Source organism: Poecilia latipinna, unplaced genomic scaffold (assembly GCF_001443285.1).
Source record: "Poecilia latipinna isolate Pla-1442-1.1 unplaced genomic scaffold, P_latipinna-1.0 Scaffold1788, whole genome shotgun sequence".
Taxonomy (NCBI): domain Eukaryota; kingdom Metazoa; phylum Chordata; class Actinopteri; order Cyprinodontiformes; family Poeciliidae; genus Poecilia; species Poecilia latipinna.
The window spans coordinates 8,998-24,873 of record NW_015114404.1 but is presented as its reverse complement, the minus strand read 5'-3'; the positions used below and the strand labels follow the sequence as shown (position 1 = coordinate 24,873).

At 36.8% G+C, this 15,876-nt stretch overlaps 1 protein-coding gene across 3 annotated transcripts; it reads left to right on the top strand.

Annotated features, from left to right (window-relative positions):
• The first annotated feature begins 240 nt into the window (after positions 1-240).
• Positions 241-5,001, top strand: zfand2a (zinc finger, AN1-type domain 2A). 3 transcript variants are annotated; one of them, XM_015061205.1, is made up of 10 exons: positions 241-442; positions 1,013-1,108; positions 1,389-1,483; positions 2,024-2,155; positions 2,243-2,394; positions 2,502-2,630; positions 2,735-2,810; positions 2,897-2,973; positions 4,371-4,455; positions 4,680-5,001. In XM_015061205.1, exons 2-10 carry the CDS (start codon positions 1,054-1,056, stop codon positions 4,716-4,718), a joined length of 840 nt encoding a protein of 279 aa, XP_014916691.1. In that variant the 5' UTR covers positions 241-442; positions 1,013-1,053; the 3' UTR covers positions 4,719-5,001. The 3 variants fall into 3 exon arrangements, with proteins under 3 accessions (XP_014916691.1, XP_014916692.1, XP_014916693.1); XM_015061206.1 differs by having other exon boundaries at positions 4,371-4,499; XM_015061207.1 differs by lacking the exon at positions 4,680-5,001 and adding an exon at positions 4,571-4,600.
• Positions 5,002-15,876: the final 10,875 nt, after the last annotated feature.

The following is a 15,876-nucleotide window of genomic DNA, read 5'->3' as shown; positions in this document are numbered from 1 at the left end:
GTTTTTATAGACTTTCTTTTCCACTTTCTTCAGCAGTATTTGAAACAAGTGACAAGCTTGTAAAAAAACGCTTCCAGTCAGATTTTACTTTTTTTAAAAGTAGATTCTATTTCAGATTTACTAAACACAATTTCCATAATTTTACTTGAACAATCTGGGTCATTCTAGAGTTTTCTTGAAATTTCTACGACCGCCTTAAAAACCACGTCTTCCATTACGACGTAGCGAGTATGACATCAGCGGCGTCATGACGTAAGTGGACAGTGCGTGACACAGCTAAACAGACGAGGAGCTTCACAAACAAGGCAGCGGACGTCAGGAGCTCTGTAACTAAACTACAGACTAAAACACTTTGGGGGGAAAAATATAGAGTTATATTGGCTGGAAGAATACAGTGATTTTCTTTTTACAAAACCAAAGACCGGGAAGAAAACCGCGACTGGTGAGTAAACCTGAAAAAAAGCTGAGGTTAGCTGATCATCTTGCTAGCGTAGCAAAGAAGCCAGGCGTGAGAATACATTCTAACCATAAATATTCAAGATTTATTTTTAGTATTTTGTTATTGACATTTATGGAGAAGCATACTGTGTGGTGTCGGTGTTTCTGTCGAGTTAGCAAGAAATATGTGTTATTGCTCACTTTGAAGAAATTAAGTAGTTGCTTAATTTCTATATATTGTTACTATAATTCATACATGTTACATTGTGAACATGTATTACTTATCGCAAAAATCTCTCTCATTTTGAAGTTCTTGTGTTCTGTTTGTCTAACACAATAGTGGATAACTTGAGCTATTAGTTACGTAATCGATCATCTGTGAGTCTGATCGAAGTTAGCTTAGCCGCTTGCTCATAATTTAGCAAACTCATTGTTGGTCTGCAGACTGATAATCATGTGACTCATGACTATCCTCAAAGCCTCATTGTTATTACAATGGAGACTAGTTCTAAGAACTGCTAGCTTCTCATCTATTTAAGTTTTATTTTTATTTATTTATTTCTGTCTTTCTCAGAATAAAAACCTGTCATTTTCGTCAGAAGACCCATTTAAAAAATGGAGTTTCCAGATTTGGGAGAGCACTGCTCTGAGAAGACCTGCAAGCGTTTAGGTGAGTAAAGTTTCAAATAAAAACAGCATTATCATTTTTTGTTGGTACTGTTGTTTGACTTGAAAGATAATCAACATTAATCAACAATCTGATGTATAATGATGGCGCTTGACACAATGTAATGTTTCAGTTCTTGACTGTATGTTGTGTGACTTTGCGTTTTTGTGTTTTTATGATGTAAAGCACTTTGAAATGCCTTGTTGCTGAATGATGCTATACAAATAAAATGTGATTGATTGATAAGCTTGGTCCCTCATAAAATACTGCTTGTTGATTGCAGATTTTCTTCCAATGAGATGTGATGCCTGTCAGGAGATTTTCTGCAAGGATCACATCACCTATGCAAATCACAAATGCACATCATCCTACAAAAAGGTGAGTTGATAGAACCTAATAAAATATGAACTCATGTTTAGGCCTGATTTTTATCCTCTTCAATAAAAACTTTATTTAAATAATTGACTTGGCGTAATCATCTTTTAATTAATAAATCCAATTACTACAAAATGTTTCTGGACAAACAATTACACCATGGGTTTTACTTTTATTAGATTACTTTTGAATTACATTTATGTCTATTTGATCTTGTCATACGTTGTTCCGTTTACTTTAATGTGACCTAGGTCACACAGTATTGTCTAAATCATGTTCACCTAAGCTTTGTTGTTGTTGTGAAGTTACTAACGTATTCCACACACGTTAAACTGTGACAACAACTAGCCATAAAAACAACTCTTGTGGATTAGTAGCAGTGTTGCTTGGAGAATCAATCAGAATCTGTAGATTTTACAGGCTTTGGTTTTTAAAATGAATTGGTTGAATTGGAATGTTTTTAGTTCTATATTCTTTTAAAAGATATAACATTTTCTAGTTTGCTCCTTCGTTTGCTAAATACTGTTGTGTATTTTCTTGTAGGATGTCCAGGTTCCAGTTTGCCCGCTGTGTAATACTCCCATTCCCATCAAAAGAGGCGAGATGCCCGACATTAAAGTGGGAGAACACATCGACCGGGACTGCAAATCAGACCCTGCACAAAGAAAGAGAAAGGTTTAAGTAATGCAGAATTCCTCCTAACCATGTGGCACAATGTCATCAAAAACAGTGATAACAAGTGTTTTTTTTTTCTTTTTTCAGATCTTCACAAATAAATGTTCTAAAGGTGGCTGTAAACAAAAGGAAATGATACGAGTCACCTGCGACCAGTGTCATTTAAATTATTGTCTCAAACATCGACACCCACTAGACCACGACTGTAAGACTGATGGGAAGTCTCTTTCCAAACCTGGGTGTGTACAGTTGTCCTAAGGATTTTGAAACTGCTTTCCTTTCTTTTTTTTTTCCTGAATTATCACATTGAACTGGTGATTTAAGTTTTTGTTTTTTTTCTCCATAGACATGCTGCTGTAATGAGGTCCCAAGGTGCTTCCTCTTCGTCTGCCTCTGGTTCTCGTTCATCTGCTTCAGGAAACCCTCGGCCTGTTTCTAATGGTGTTACTGTAAACAACAGAGCTTACGGCTCAGGGTGAGTGTTGCTACCCCGCATTTGCTCAGTAATGGACATATTGAATATTTATACTTTTAAAACCAGACTTAATTTAACACATTGTATTCCTGCTTTCCCCCCAGCTCTGCCCCGCGGATTCCTACATCCGTTTCAGCACAGAATGTAATTCCCCCCTCGGCATCCTTTCAGGCCGGCATGGTATGAATACAACTCTGATGAAATCAAGTAACCACCAGTATATTGAAAGTGAACTCAAGCATTCTGCTTGTACCTTGTCACTTCAGACAGAGGAACAAGCTTTACAAAGAGCGCTGGAGATGTCTTTGGCTGATTCGAGGCCAGCTGTTCAAGCAACCCCCAGGTGAGCTACGTTAACAAAGTGCCTCTGATTTTCCCTAACTTCCTCTTCATTTAGCTGCTTATTAAGTAGATCAGTAATGTGTGTGTATATAATATGGATGAAATGGGGACTTGCAGTTGTTTCTCAGTGACAGGGCATGATGGCTGGCATATATGGCAAGCCGTTTCTGCGTTTAATTTTCAGGATTGCTGCTTAGATCCTCATCGTCCCTGTTTAGCTGCGATCTGAACTTTTTCTTTATATGCTGAAAAAGTCTTTTCACAAATGCATGCAGAATCCTTTTATAACTGGGCATTATTTATTTTTTTTAGCTAAAACCCAGATCTTTGGTTAGATGCTGTTTTTACTGTTCAGGTGCTTTACAGTCTCCCAGGTCATTTATGGTTGATTTTTTTTTTTTTTTCTTTTCCCCCTTTGTTCCTGTGAATGATGAGCATATCCAGTAATATTGTTCCGAAGCTTATTAAAACGACTTAAAGGTGTTTTAAGAATCTACATGGATTTATAAACATTCACTTATTCACCTTCCATCTTTTGCTTGGTTCTGATAGTTATTGAGCGACGTTTAATGCTGACAAAAATGGCACTCGGTATTGGTTGGGCCTGTGAGGTGTTACCCTGTCCTGTGTGGTGTGGCCTTTGGACTTTACGGTGTTCTTTGTTTGCTAATGTTCTCTAACAAACCGTTCAAGCCTCCATAGCACAGCTGGTTTTATGTGTAGATACAATTTTACACAGGTGAACTACTATTTATCTTTGTGACTTGTGAAGGCCACTAATTCTCTGGAATTTATACGGAGCATGCCACACTTTTCAGGTTTTATCTGTAAATAAACTTTGAAAACAACGTTTCCTTCCCCTTCCACTTTATGTTTGTTTCTTTGGTTTCGTCTGTTGCATAGAATTGATGATAAAATAAACTGAGTTATTTGAAAGGTGACAATGCAAAACACTGTATGAAGAGATATGAATGATCTTTCAAACTGTTCAAACTTTAAATAGTTTTTCTAACTTAGTTGGTGTCCAGAAACCAACTTGGCTCTGTTTCAGGTCTGAATTAAAGTCATGATGTACTGCATTGCTAATAGTGGATCAGAAACGGCACATTTTTCTTGTAGCGTTCACCAAGTGCAAAGGAGAAAACGAACAACAAGGTTTGTTTTGGGAAGGTTCACCAACAAACAAAGAAACCTGAAAAACAGCCATTGCAGCGCTCCCTGCTTACAGATTTAAACCATCACTAAGGCGTGGCTCTTCAGTGTTTGTCGAACAAAACAGGCTGATGGGATTATTTCAGTAATTTTAATGAGGTTGCGCTTGAATCAAACGCAAGGATCCACCGTTACGCATGTCGTCCGCTCTGTGGGGTTTTTCACTCCGGGATGTTTTCCTCTCAGCCCTCAGGAGCAGGAGGACCTGGCTCTGGCTCAGGCTCTGGCCGCCAGCGAAGAAGAATACAGACGCCAACAACAGAGACAACAGGTACCCGGAATTTAGGCACCAGTAGCATGCTTACGGGAACACATGTAGGTACACGGTTGCCATGGCAACACCCATCCTCTTCTGAACTTTTGTGTTTGCTTTTTGTTCTTAGCAGCAGATGAAAGGCTAATTTACATCAAATTTCTAATAGGTTTTTGGAAATGTGTGGATGAAAGTTCTTTATTTCTAACTGGGCTTTTTTTTTCTTTCTCCTTTCTGTTTAGGGAAGAGAGACCAAACAGTCCACCTGCTGCCTTTCTTAGCCTTGGAGCCCCATTTATGCTTCAAGCTGTGCTAATGGTTTGCTAGATAATGTACTTCTCAGATGTCAGTACCCAGAATGATTGATTGTTCTATGAAGAATTGCTCTTGAAAGTTGCTGCAATCTTGCCACCTTCCACGTATAAGCACATACACTTTTCAGCAGGATCTGTCATTTTTATTGAATTAGTTGCTCTTGTGAATATTTTATATGCTAATCATGATGACTCTATTATAATGCCTCATATAGATGTTGGATAAATTAAAGGTGCACTTAAATTTTAACTTTGTCCTTTGAGTGTGATTTAATGCAAGTCTTGCCGCTGAGGCGGATCAGGAAGTCCATCAGAGGAGTGAGGTGGAATAAATTTACCCAGGCTTTTAGTGGGAAATGCAAGTGTGTGAGGATGTTTTCTGGCACAGCATGTTTGTGTGTGACACATTTGTTGTGTTGACCTGGAATATTCATGATCGCATTTCCTAAATTTATCTGTTTGGGCTTTTTGCTTTCTATCTTTAATTAGAAAATGGTTGATTATGTTTCAAGTCAATTGTAAACAAGATAAAAGCATGGGTAATACAAGAGATAAATGGAACTGGGAATGATTAATTCCACTGTTGATGACAATTAAATCAACAGGTTTTTTTTTGTTTTTTTTGTTAACTGCATTAGAGTTGCACAGAGTGCATCAGTACGAGTGATGTTGAACCTCTGATTTTGCTGTGAAATATAGCATAACAAATCAACTAAATTTAATTGTGATAATCAGGTTTTAACTTCCAATTGTCTTCTGCTTCTCAGACTGAAATGATCAGAATGTCAATTTATTCAAAACATTCGAGAGAAATGTTTCACTGATTCACTCTGCTTTTTAAATCACGATAATGATTCAGCATAGACATTTGGAGAGACAGGGTTTAGCTGAAAAAAGATTAGTCATTGCTGGTAACATCACTGTGGAGAAAGTATTTGCCCCTTTACAAATCTCTTCTGGTTTTGCTTTCTTTACCTTGCTTCATCTCTTCAAATACAGTTTAATACTAGATGACTAAGATCACCTGGGGATATACTAAATAGCAGTCATCTAATAATTTCTTAAGGGAAAAAGACATCACTACCTCATGGCATTTATAAAAATACATCCCTTAAACTAATAGATCATGATTGTGATTAAACTAATTAGCAGTTTTACACATTTTGTTTTTTTAAAAGCTGAGTTCAGTTTCACTCTCCTCGGGTAAGCCTGATTTCTGCCAGATGCGCATAATCAAAAAATGACTTAAGTAGGACCCGCCTTAACTCAAAGTAGTCAAAGATCTTTAAAATCAAACTGAATTAGCTAAATTGACAAATGATCCAAAAAGTCTCAAAACCCAGAAAATCATCTAAAACGTTGCAGACCTCACTTACTTCTAGTAAAATGACATATAGACATAGAAAGTTGTGTGCAAATTCCAGTATGCAAGAGACTAAAATAAAATGTATATATGTTAATAACATAATTACAAAGCAATACATTTTAAGCAAAATAAACTTTTCTGAATACTTGTTTTTCTAATATATAAATGCAGTAGGTATTGTGCCTGGTGTGTTTTTTTTTTTTTTTTTGGTTAAAATATGTTTGTTCATGCAGTGAATTTACTGAAGAAAGAGTAGCGATACTTAATATCACTCAAGTGAGTATAAAGTATGGTGTAGAAAAATTACTTCTGAGAGATTTTTTTTCCCAAAAAAAGTTATTCAAATTAAGCAGAATAAATGTAACTAGTTACTACTCACCTCAGAAGCAGAGAGAAGTATCCCCTCGCCCCCATTGGATTTCTTTATTATTATCGAACCTCACATTACTGCAGTCTTTTAACGAAGGTTTGATGTCATTTCCGTGACCTCCTGGATGAGACGTTGATAAACTCTTGGAGTAATTCTTTTAGGTCAACCTCTCGGGTTCGTGACAGTTTGTTTCCTGTGACTCGCTGCGCTGTTGCAGCTGGCCGGAGAAACCAAAATTCTTACAGATGCCATTTAACCCTTTTCAAAACTGATGAATGGCATTTCTTTTTCACTATAATTTCTTGAATTTCTTTCAATTGTGCATAATATGATTCTTCTTTTCTTTTTTTATTAGATCCTAGAACTTTGGCATTAAAAGGCCTGGGTCTGCCTAGCAATATTAAGCCAAAACAGGACATAATTAGAGTCGAGCCTTGTTTTTTTTTATTGTTAATCCATGAATACTGTTTTTTTGTTTGCTTTTTACCTATCGCTTTTTTCTCCTAAATAATTTCTTGGACGGCTATGTTTTCTTGAGTAAAATATGTTGATGTAGTGCATCACTTGAGCACAATTTCGGGGCGCTCCACCCACTTCTGGTCAGTTTTATGTAGGCAAAATTTATTTACACTATAAACAGCAGGGGGCAGTAAGGCACCAATAATGGTTCCCATTTACTTCCATATCCACATCAGAGTAAATTAGCACTCCGCAAAAATTTCTTCTTACACACATCACTGTAATTAAAATCTCCAATCTTTTTATCCAATATTTTTTGCCCTATCTGCCATTGTGTATGAATATACAAAAATCCGCCTACGTAGTTGTTTAATATGAGTAACCTTTAAAGTAGTTAAAGAGCACAGCTGAAAAATATCGTGGTGACACTTACTGTCCAAATCCATTTGCATAATGGTAATTAAAAGGCACAGTTTGGAGGCAAGCAGCTCTTTAGCCAAGCCCTTTGACCTGGAGCAGCTTGCAAGTGTCACAAAAGTCTAATTACCATCATCTGATGCCATTGATGTGGTTATGTGAGTCATCGTTTTGCAGGTATACTGTAATGAAGTGCAGCGCTGTAGAGTGGATTCATTTTCATGCAAATTGTATTCTTCCGTTTTGCCATCACAGCATGCTTTATTATTGTACTCAGATATGCAGTTATGCACTAGAAAACCTGATCAGTTCCAGCGTCATACTGCATTCATTTACATATTAATGATTGTCTCAAGTAAGCTTTTAAATAAATGCAAATTTAGTTACTTTGTTGTACAATGCTGAGACATATAGTCAGAAGTCAAAGCATTTGGAATTGTTTTACCCTGCTGATCGCATAAATCAGATTTAACGTCCTCTGTGATAAAGCGCACACATTACATGAATTTCAAATTAATAATCAGATGGTTCGATAACACCCACAGACATAAATGTTTTCTGCTGCAGTCTTTGTTTAATCTTTGTGAAATCGGGTTTTTATAATGATAAAATGACACAGAATTTGACTTTCCATGAATGCAAAAAGAAGTTTCTGTTGAGTCTGGAAATATTATGGTATTGGGTAATCAAACTGATAGCAAATGGATCAAACAGAAAGGCATTTTGTTTTAAAGACTCAACAGTATGTGAGAACAGAGCTTTCTTGCAGTTTTCAAATGTGGTTTTTTTCCTATGAAATGTCAGAGTAGAACTCCACAAGAAAGTTCTTGCAGAAGCAAAATTAAACCAAAGTTTTGTCTGCAGTTTTTGCCAAAATAAATTCTCTTTCCCATTGTTCTAAAGGTCACTCCGCGGGTGAAGAAAACATTTAAACTCTTGACAGCTTTTGCGGTGGAAAATTCTCTCCTCTGCTACCTCGATCCTGTCTCCGCAGATTATAGTCGATTTTTAAGTCTAGATGGAGTGTCTGAACACACCTGGTTCCTGTGACACAATACTCTTCATTCAGAGAGCTAAACAACTCCATTGTTGAATGTGAACATGATCTCCGTGGTTGTTGATATCGGGGCAGGGGGTTTTCAAGGCTTTCTGGCTAACAGCTGCAAGCATTTTCTGTGTGGAAAAGTATGCAGCCCTGCTTTCATCTAAAAAAAACGCAGTGGAATATAATACTGAGGCGTTGACATTTGTGCCATTTGTAAAGGTCACCGATGAACAAAATGTGGAGATTCAAAGAAATAGTGTGACACACTAATGCACAAGTTCAACATAAAAGAGTTGCAAAATAACATAAAGCACACACATGTCCTGAGTTTCAATAAACAAATGTGCTGTCCTCTCGCACCGAGAAATACAACAAAGAGACGAGATGCACCGAAAAAGTGCAAAAACATATTTTGCTAGTGTTGACACCGACATGTAGTTCTGCATGCCAACAAAAGTGTCGTTTTATTTTATGTAAGACTTACCCCATTTCATTTGAGAACGTTATTTCGCTTCGGTTAGTTTTATTTATTTATTTTTTTTCATTTTTTACAAACAACAAAATGAATATTATTTTAACAGGACTAAACACATTCTATTGGATAGATCTGAGAGTAAAATACATTGCTATTCAGATCTACCCCATGTATTTAAAAGTCACATAAAAGAAAACATTTAGGCTCAGGTGCTCAAGGAGAATTGATCAAAATGTGTAGACAAGAGTGAACGCATCAGTTGCTTTTTATATGTAAAGTGCCGTATAAGTCAGATGTCATGAATTGCTTAGAGAGGTTTCAGCATGCAGCCATGTATGTAACTGCTCTCTTAAGTTGTCGTTTACATGCCTAAGACCCCTTCTAAGATCTGAATATGTGAACTGTTGTGAATCCTTTTAAGAGCCCACGACTGGACTTCTTTGGGGTCACTCAGAGTTGAGGGAGCCAGTATACTGCTCTGTGCTTCAGCATTAATAAGTGGCTATCCCACTCTAATAGCAGTCCTCGGTTCAGGTCAAGCCTTGAGCATTACGGTCATGCAGAAGGCAGGCTAAGAGCCTCAAAGTCATTTTCAATCTTCAGCTTTCACAAGGAAATCATAAGGCTTATTGGATTTGTCTTTCATTATGTTGGCATACTCCTTGCAGAGACATGAGTTCACTGAGAGTCATGTGATCCAATCCAACATCTACAGGACAAATTCTGATAAAATGTGAAGGCTGCTGTGCAAACTGAACTCCGAATATAAATTATTTTGTTTTGGTGGTGAATAATAAGTTTCTTTAGTTTTTTTTTTTTTTTTAAAGTTGAGAAAATTAGACATACAAAAACTGGAAATTTGAACAAATTCTACACTAAATGGCAGCCATTTATTAAGTTTGTTGCTTCAATGTAGACACGTCTGCACACCCAGACCTGCTCTTTCTTTTTTATTTCTTTTTGTTGGATGTGTACATATGCATGCATGCATATGTTTGTGAATGTATATGTGTGTAAGTCTATATATGCATGTGTTTCTTCACTATTAATTTTCTTTCACTATGTCTTACTATTATAGGTGTTCTGCATGTGCTCTTTGTTCCTAAAAACGTGCATCTTAAAGTCAATGGTGTAAGCAATTTGTTTAAGCTCAACAATTTTGCACCCTGGAATATGTTGACACCTTTGTTCCATGTGCAAAAATATCATTAAAAATATGAATCAAACGGGGAAAAAAAAAGATTTGTTTTGATCAGAGCAGCCCGTTCTCCACGCTTGCTCTGTTTTACAGGCTAGTAGCAAATTACAGGAAATGTTTTCTTCCTGCCATCTTTCCAGGAAGATCAGATCTGCTAAATGCAATATTAATGGTTGAACTGAGCAGTAGATCTCGAGCTCCTCCAGAGTTAATATGAGCATCTTGGCTGTATCTCTGATTAATACTCTTTTTGGCAGACCTGTTAGATTGAGTGGAGCTCTTTGCCTCTCAGTCCCTTCCTTTTTCGCGTCGTAGAATGACCAATGAGATAATTAAAGTGTAAGATATTTTGTTACAACCTAACCCTCCTTTGAACTTCTTCGCAACTTTATCTGTGAGATGTCTGGTGTGTTCCCTGGATGTAATGAGGCTGTTTGTTTCCCAGTGTATTCAAACAGGCTTTCGCAGAACAGCGGTAATTATGCTGAAATACACACAGGTGGACTCTATTTATTAATTACGTGACTTCTGAAGGCACTAGATTTTATTTTTGATTATCCGACCAAACACTTTCCGGATGTCAACTCGTTCAACTCTTCGGAAAATGTGTAATTTTGCAGGAAGTGCAATTATTTATTTATTTATTTTTTTGTTTGCATGGGAGCTGACAACTATGATCAGCAAAGCTGTAAATTGCTGTCTTTGCTGTTGGAGCAACTGGAGATGCAGGGCCTGGAAGTTGAAGAGGAAAAAGCTCAGAGCTCTAACGTGACTGCAATTTCCTAGTATGACCAGTTGCACTTCACGGCTCAGCAGGAACTCAGCAGGGTGGTTCAAAATAGGCCCATGGCGAGTTGGTCCTTGTGGAAAAGTTTGTAAGACAGCAGGCAATTACAGCTGTGCGCATTCTTTTTCTATTTCTATATAAAAACTATTGATTTAGATCAAAATTCTGTCTCCATGCATTTTAAGAAGCAGTATAGGATTTGCCACTGTTGTGGCAAATTAATAAACTACAACGCTCCGTGGAGGATTTTGCTTCGGTCGACCAGCTGGAGAGCAGACTGTGAATGTTGAGTGACTAATTTGCTAAAACACGCATTTATTAAAAATCAGATGCTCAGCTTGTTTACTAGTAGCACCACCAATGATACAAGACCAAAAGCGTACGACAGCTCACTCAACTTTCCCCATTCACCGCAAACTACAACTTGGAGCTTTCGCAGGACAAAGATTCCTCCTAATTTTATATTAATTGAAAGCATCCATTATCTACAGCAAGTATTTCATTGTAAACTAAGGCTTAAAGTACAGTCAGTGTGCAATGCTGGAGCTTTTGTTGCTTAGACTCCCACAACAAAGTATCATTTACTGTCATGCATGAAAACTTGAGCAGAAAACAACATTAATTACAGCCATAAAGCACTGAGAGCTGTAGACTCGGTAAGTATAGTGAAGCTCAGCGTGACAAGTATACTTGACATTCATTCAGATATCAAAGTGGAACAAACCAGACAGAGAAAAACTCCCTGTTATTATTTCCCCCCCATAATTCTAGCTGCTTTGCCATTGAACACATGAGCAGTGCTCAGTCATAATAAGGTAGGAACACGTGACAGAGTGAAAGCGTTGTACACATCATTATGCATTAAGCACACATGCCTAGGTAGTGGTCCAACAAGTGATGTTTGAATGTCATTTGTTTCAACTGAAGTCTGACTGAATCAGGAAGTGAGGATGTGAGTAAAACAAGAAAAAAACATTTGATTGCTTTATTGTTGGCACATTACAGATGTTGTCTGGAAACCCCTCCTCCCTCCCCCCAAAAAAAATAAAAACTAAATTTGTGCATGTTTTGACAATTACAGTCAGAAAGCAAAATGAAAATCACTTTTCCAAGAGCTTCTTCTTTTTCATTACATGCTCAGATGATTGAGAAATAGTTCAGCATTCACAAGCTATGGCTGGGTTTCTGCTTCAGCTTCCATTAGTTACTTCTCATTCTGCGACTGTGCTGCTGCGTGTAATTATCGCTGCTTCTCATTTTCCAAGAGCCGCATGAATCTTTCAAAGAGCACAAGGACATGGAGACACTGTGCTCTGATCAATAAGAAACAAGTGCAAGTCACATGTAAGAAGCTTCAGTACTGTGAAACATTATTTCCCTCCTAGCAGATGTCACCTGGTTTTCCTTTTTTTTTTTTTTTCCCACCATGCTCAGGTTTGGATAAAATAGATTTTAATGTCAGACAAGGGTAGCCTTAATAAATACAAGATGCAGTCTTGAAGTAATGATTTCATTCATTAAGGGAAAAGGCTCTACAAACCAATCTAGCCAGGAGTTAAAAAGTAATTGCCCACAGAACCTAATAACTATGTTGCTCTTGACAGCAGTGATGGTCTTATAGTGTTTGAAATAACTGGAAATTAGTGTTTTTCATTGTTGTGGAGGATTTGTACTTTGCTCTGCTTTGTAGAATTGCTTTAAATCCACAAAATATAACACATTTTGAAAAAAGGACCGTCTTTTTAAGGATATTTTTTTCAATTTTTTGAGTCATTCTGAGGCAATGTTACAGCTACTCTTCTGGTCATTGTCTGGATTCATTATCCATGTGCGCTTGAGCTTGAGTTAACAAAACACACAGCCAGACATTATTCTTCTGGAGTTGTTGTTCATCATGGCTTCCTGAATGACCTGAAATGTGCCAGTTCTTGAAGCAGCACCAAACTATTACAATAGCACCACAATGTTTGACAGTAGGTGGGTAGATTAGACAAGAACGTAAGTAAAAGCTTGTCATTATAGCACCTTTAAATATCTAAAAGTCACAAAGTAGTTCACCGCATACCAATGTGGCAGGAACAAAGCTAAAAATATATATAAAAAAATGTCTTTTGGGAAGGTTCACCACTATCCTGTGTTTTTGTTGTTGTTGTTGTTGTTGTTGATAATACATCTCACTGCAACTTCGAAATGATTTTCTAACCCTTTCCAGACTGAAAAATGTCAGCAACCTTGTTTTTCAATTGTTGTTTACTTTTTTTCCGTCCACTGGACTGAATGTCTCTGTGCAAAAATTATTTATTTTACCAAAAAAATCATTTATGTTAGCAAGTCAGACAAATTCTTCACAAATGAATAGCTCAACCGTCATCTTACAGGGTAATGATATTTGGTTTCCAGCTTCTGTCTGTCCTTCACGGTTTAGGTCTCCAGTGAATTCATGGATTAGTTGAACCCAGGGTGTGACATCCTGAGGTAACACTTGACTAAGAGTGTGCAGTGAAATAGAAGATTTCTCTCTGCAGTGGGGAATTGGTTGGATAGGTGTAAAATGGCAAAAAAAAAAAAAAAACTCAGTGTTTTAAGGTCACTGGAGAAGAGATAAAAGGACAAGTAATGCATGAATAAAAGACAAAGCATTTTTTTAGTGCCAGGCCAATATGCCCCTTCAGCTAAATCCTACATTTTTCAGTTGATTGTTTAAATAAAATATTTCTTCCTAGCCTATACTTAAATACCAGCACCACTAGTTTAAAGTTTTCTATTCTGCAAAATAGCTGCTCTTCTAATGGACTATGCAAGCACACACTGTGAAATTGAGTCATTTTAGTGTCTTTGAATTTGGTATGTTGGCTGATGTCAAGTTGTTCTGAAAATTTCAGAAAGTGCTCACTCAGCTTCTGAGTATTTTCTTACAATGTCCAAGATTGAAGAAAGGAAAGTACACAGCAAGCAGCAGTTGTGTGGACATTTTTTTTTTTTTTTTTTATTTTTTTGAAAATGTTGGTTTTTTTTAAAGCAAATAATAATATTAATAATAATAATTAATAATATCATTCAAAAAGTCTTGAGGCTGCATTTGCTGCCAAGGGTGAATCAACAAAGTATTAAGGAACAAAAATACTTATTCAAATGGGATTTCTTTGCTTTTCTTAAAAATGTAAATTTGAAAAACACTTCTCATTGTCTTAATGTGTGTAGAACTTAGTGGAAAGAGATTAGATTTAATACAATTTGGAATAAGTCTGTAATAAAAGCATGTAACACGATGAATAATTTTCAGATTCACTGTGTACCGTCTCTGAATGCACAACAGTTTGGACCTACAGCAGCAGAAGAACAAAACGACTAAATTCTCAATGTAGTTGTAGCATTTAGATAAGAAGTCAATTTTATATATAAAAGCATGAAGGCATCCTGACTTCATGCTTCATATTATAAGAACAGCTCAGGTTTGTGGTGGTGTGTGTGTACATTTTATACCACACTTTGGACCCCATTTTACTCGTTAAGCATATTTTTTAAGTATATCTGCTGGTCACGATCCTACTAAAATTGGCTACTTACTGTCATTGTTTTCCTAATAACCAGTGGAAATACAGAAACAGCTCCTCTAACCTGGCACTGTAATTTGTTTTTTTAGACGTTTTGTGTAAAATGGTGTTTCTAAATTAATTTGATGCGTGCTTGTTTTTTTTACTGATAAATTATGTCAGTCGTCCTGGACTGCTGCTGAATCCTTTGTTCAGTTTGCCATCACTGTGCTGTTGTGTTGTGGCGGCATGTGTGTGTGCGTGCATGCGTGTGTGTGTGTGACTTCAATGTAATTACACTGATCTGTATCACATAAAAGGGAATTTTAAACACAAACTGAATAGCTGAACAGCTTACAGCAGATGAAAGCTGTTCATATTTACCTCATTTTAAAATATGAAGTCAAATGTCTGTTATCACCACGTTAAGCAGTGAACTAAAGTTTCAGTGATGTACAAATATGATTCCAGATGTTTCACTTTCAGACATAAAGAAGCAAACGGCACTCCAGCAAATACACAAACTAAGACAAATTTGCTGTGCTGGATGTTAAGTGCAGACATGTCATCATCTGTATTAGTTTCTATGACAACAAGAGGATAATCAAAAACAGTGTGTAGCCTAGACCTGGACTGACCCACGGTGGCGCAGCGATTCTCTTCTAATTTCCTTCTGCAATCTAATTTCAGTTCCCTGCTGCAACACTTCTGATGAGGCAAGTAACCAGTTGGCTCTGGATTTCTGTTCCCACTTGACACCTTTTATGTCCCCAGTTGAAAAGCTCAGTGCAAAGATGCTTAATCAGCCTCCAGTGTTTGAACTTTGCGGATGGTTTTCTCTGCAGTCTTTTAAAATGCATTTTGCATATTTCTTCAATGTTGACTTTCAGAGCTTTTCCATCAGTTGAGAATAATTGAAAAGCTCTGAAAGGCAGAGTAATCCAACCTTGACTGATGGTAAAGCTACTCTGCATAGCAGGCGAGTAGTTTCAATATTATAATTTAATAGTAAATTATGAAATCTTGTTTATTTGTACTGAACATGTAGGCAAAATAGGGCAAACATAAAAATATTTTTAAAAAAATACTGTAATTTATTTTTTGAACTCTTGGAACAAAGGTGCAAAATTTTGTTTTTGTTATATTGATTGATTTTTTTTTTTTTTAAGGACAAATGAATAAGGGATATGTTTTATGCGAGCCTTAAAAAACATCCCTAGTTCAGCCTCAAATGTTGTGACCTCATCTAGCTTCCAATATGGGAAGATTCCTTCCTAATACCATTCTGTTTGTGATGAGTGGTGCTTCGGATCTGTATATATGTTGCGAGTGAATAACATTGCCAAGCTGGGTGTGAAAGTTTCACCCTATGTGTGTCGCAGATATTTCAGTAAACCTATCAGTCAAATAAATATTTTTTAATTTCCGTCGTCACCGTGTTAAATTTAACTGAGACACCTCAGTCTGTCACAAAA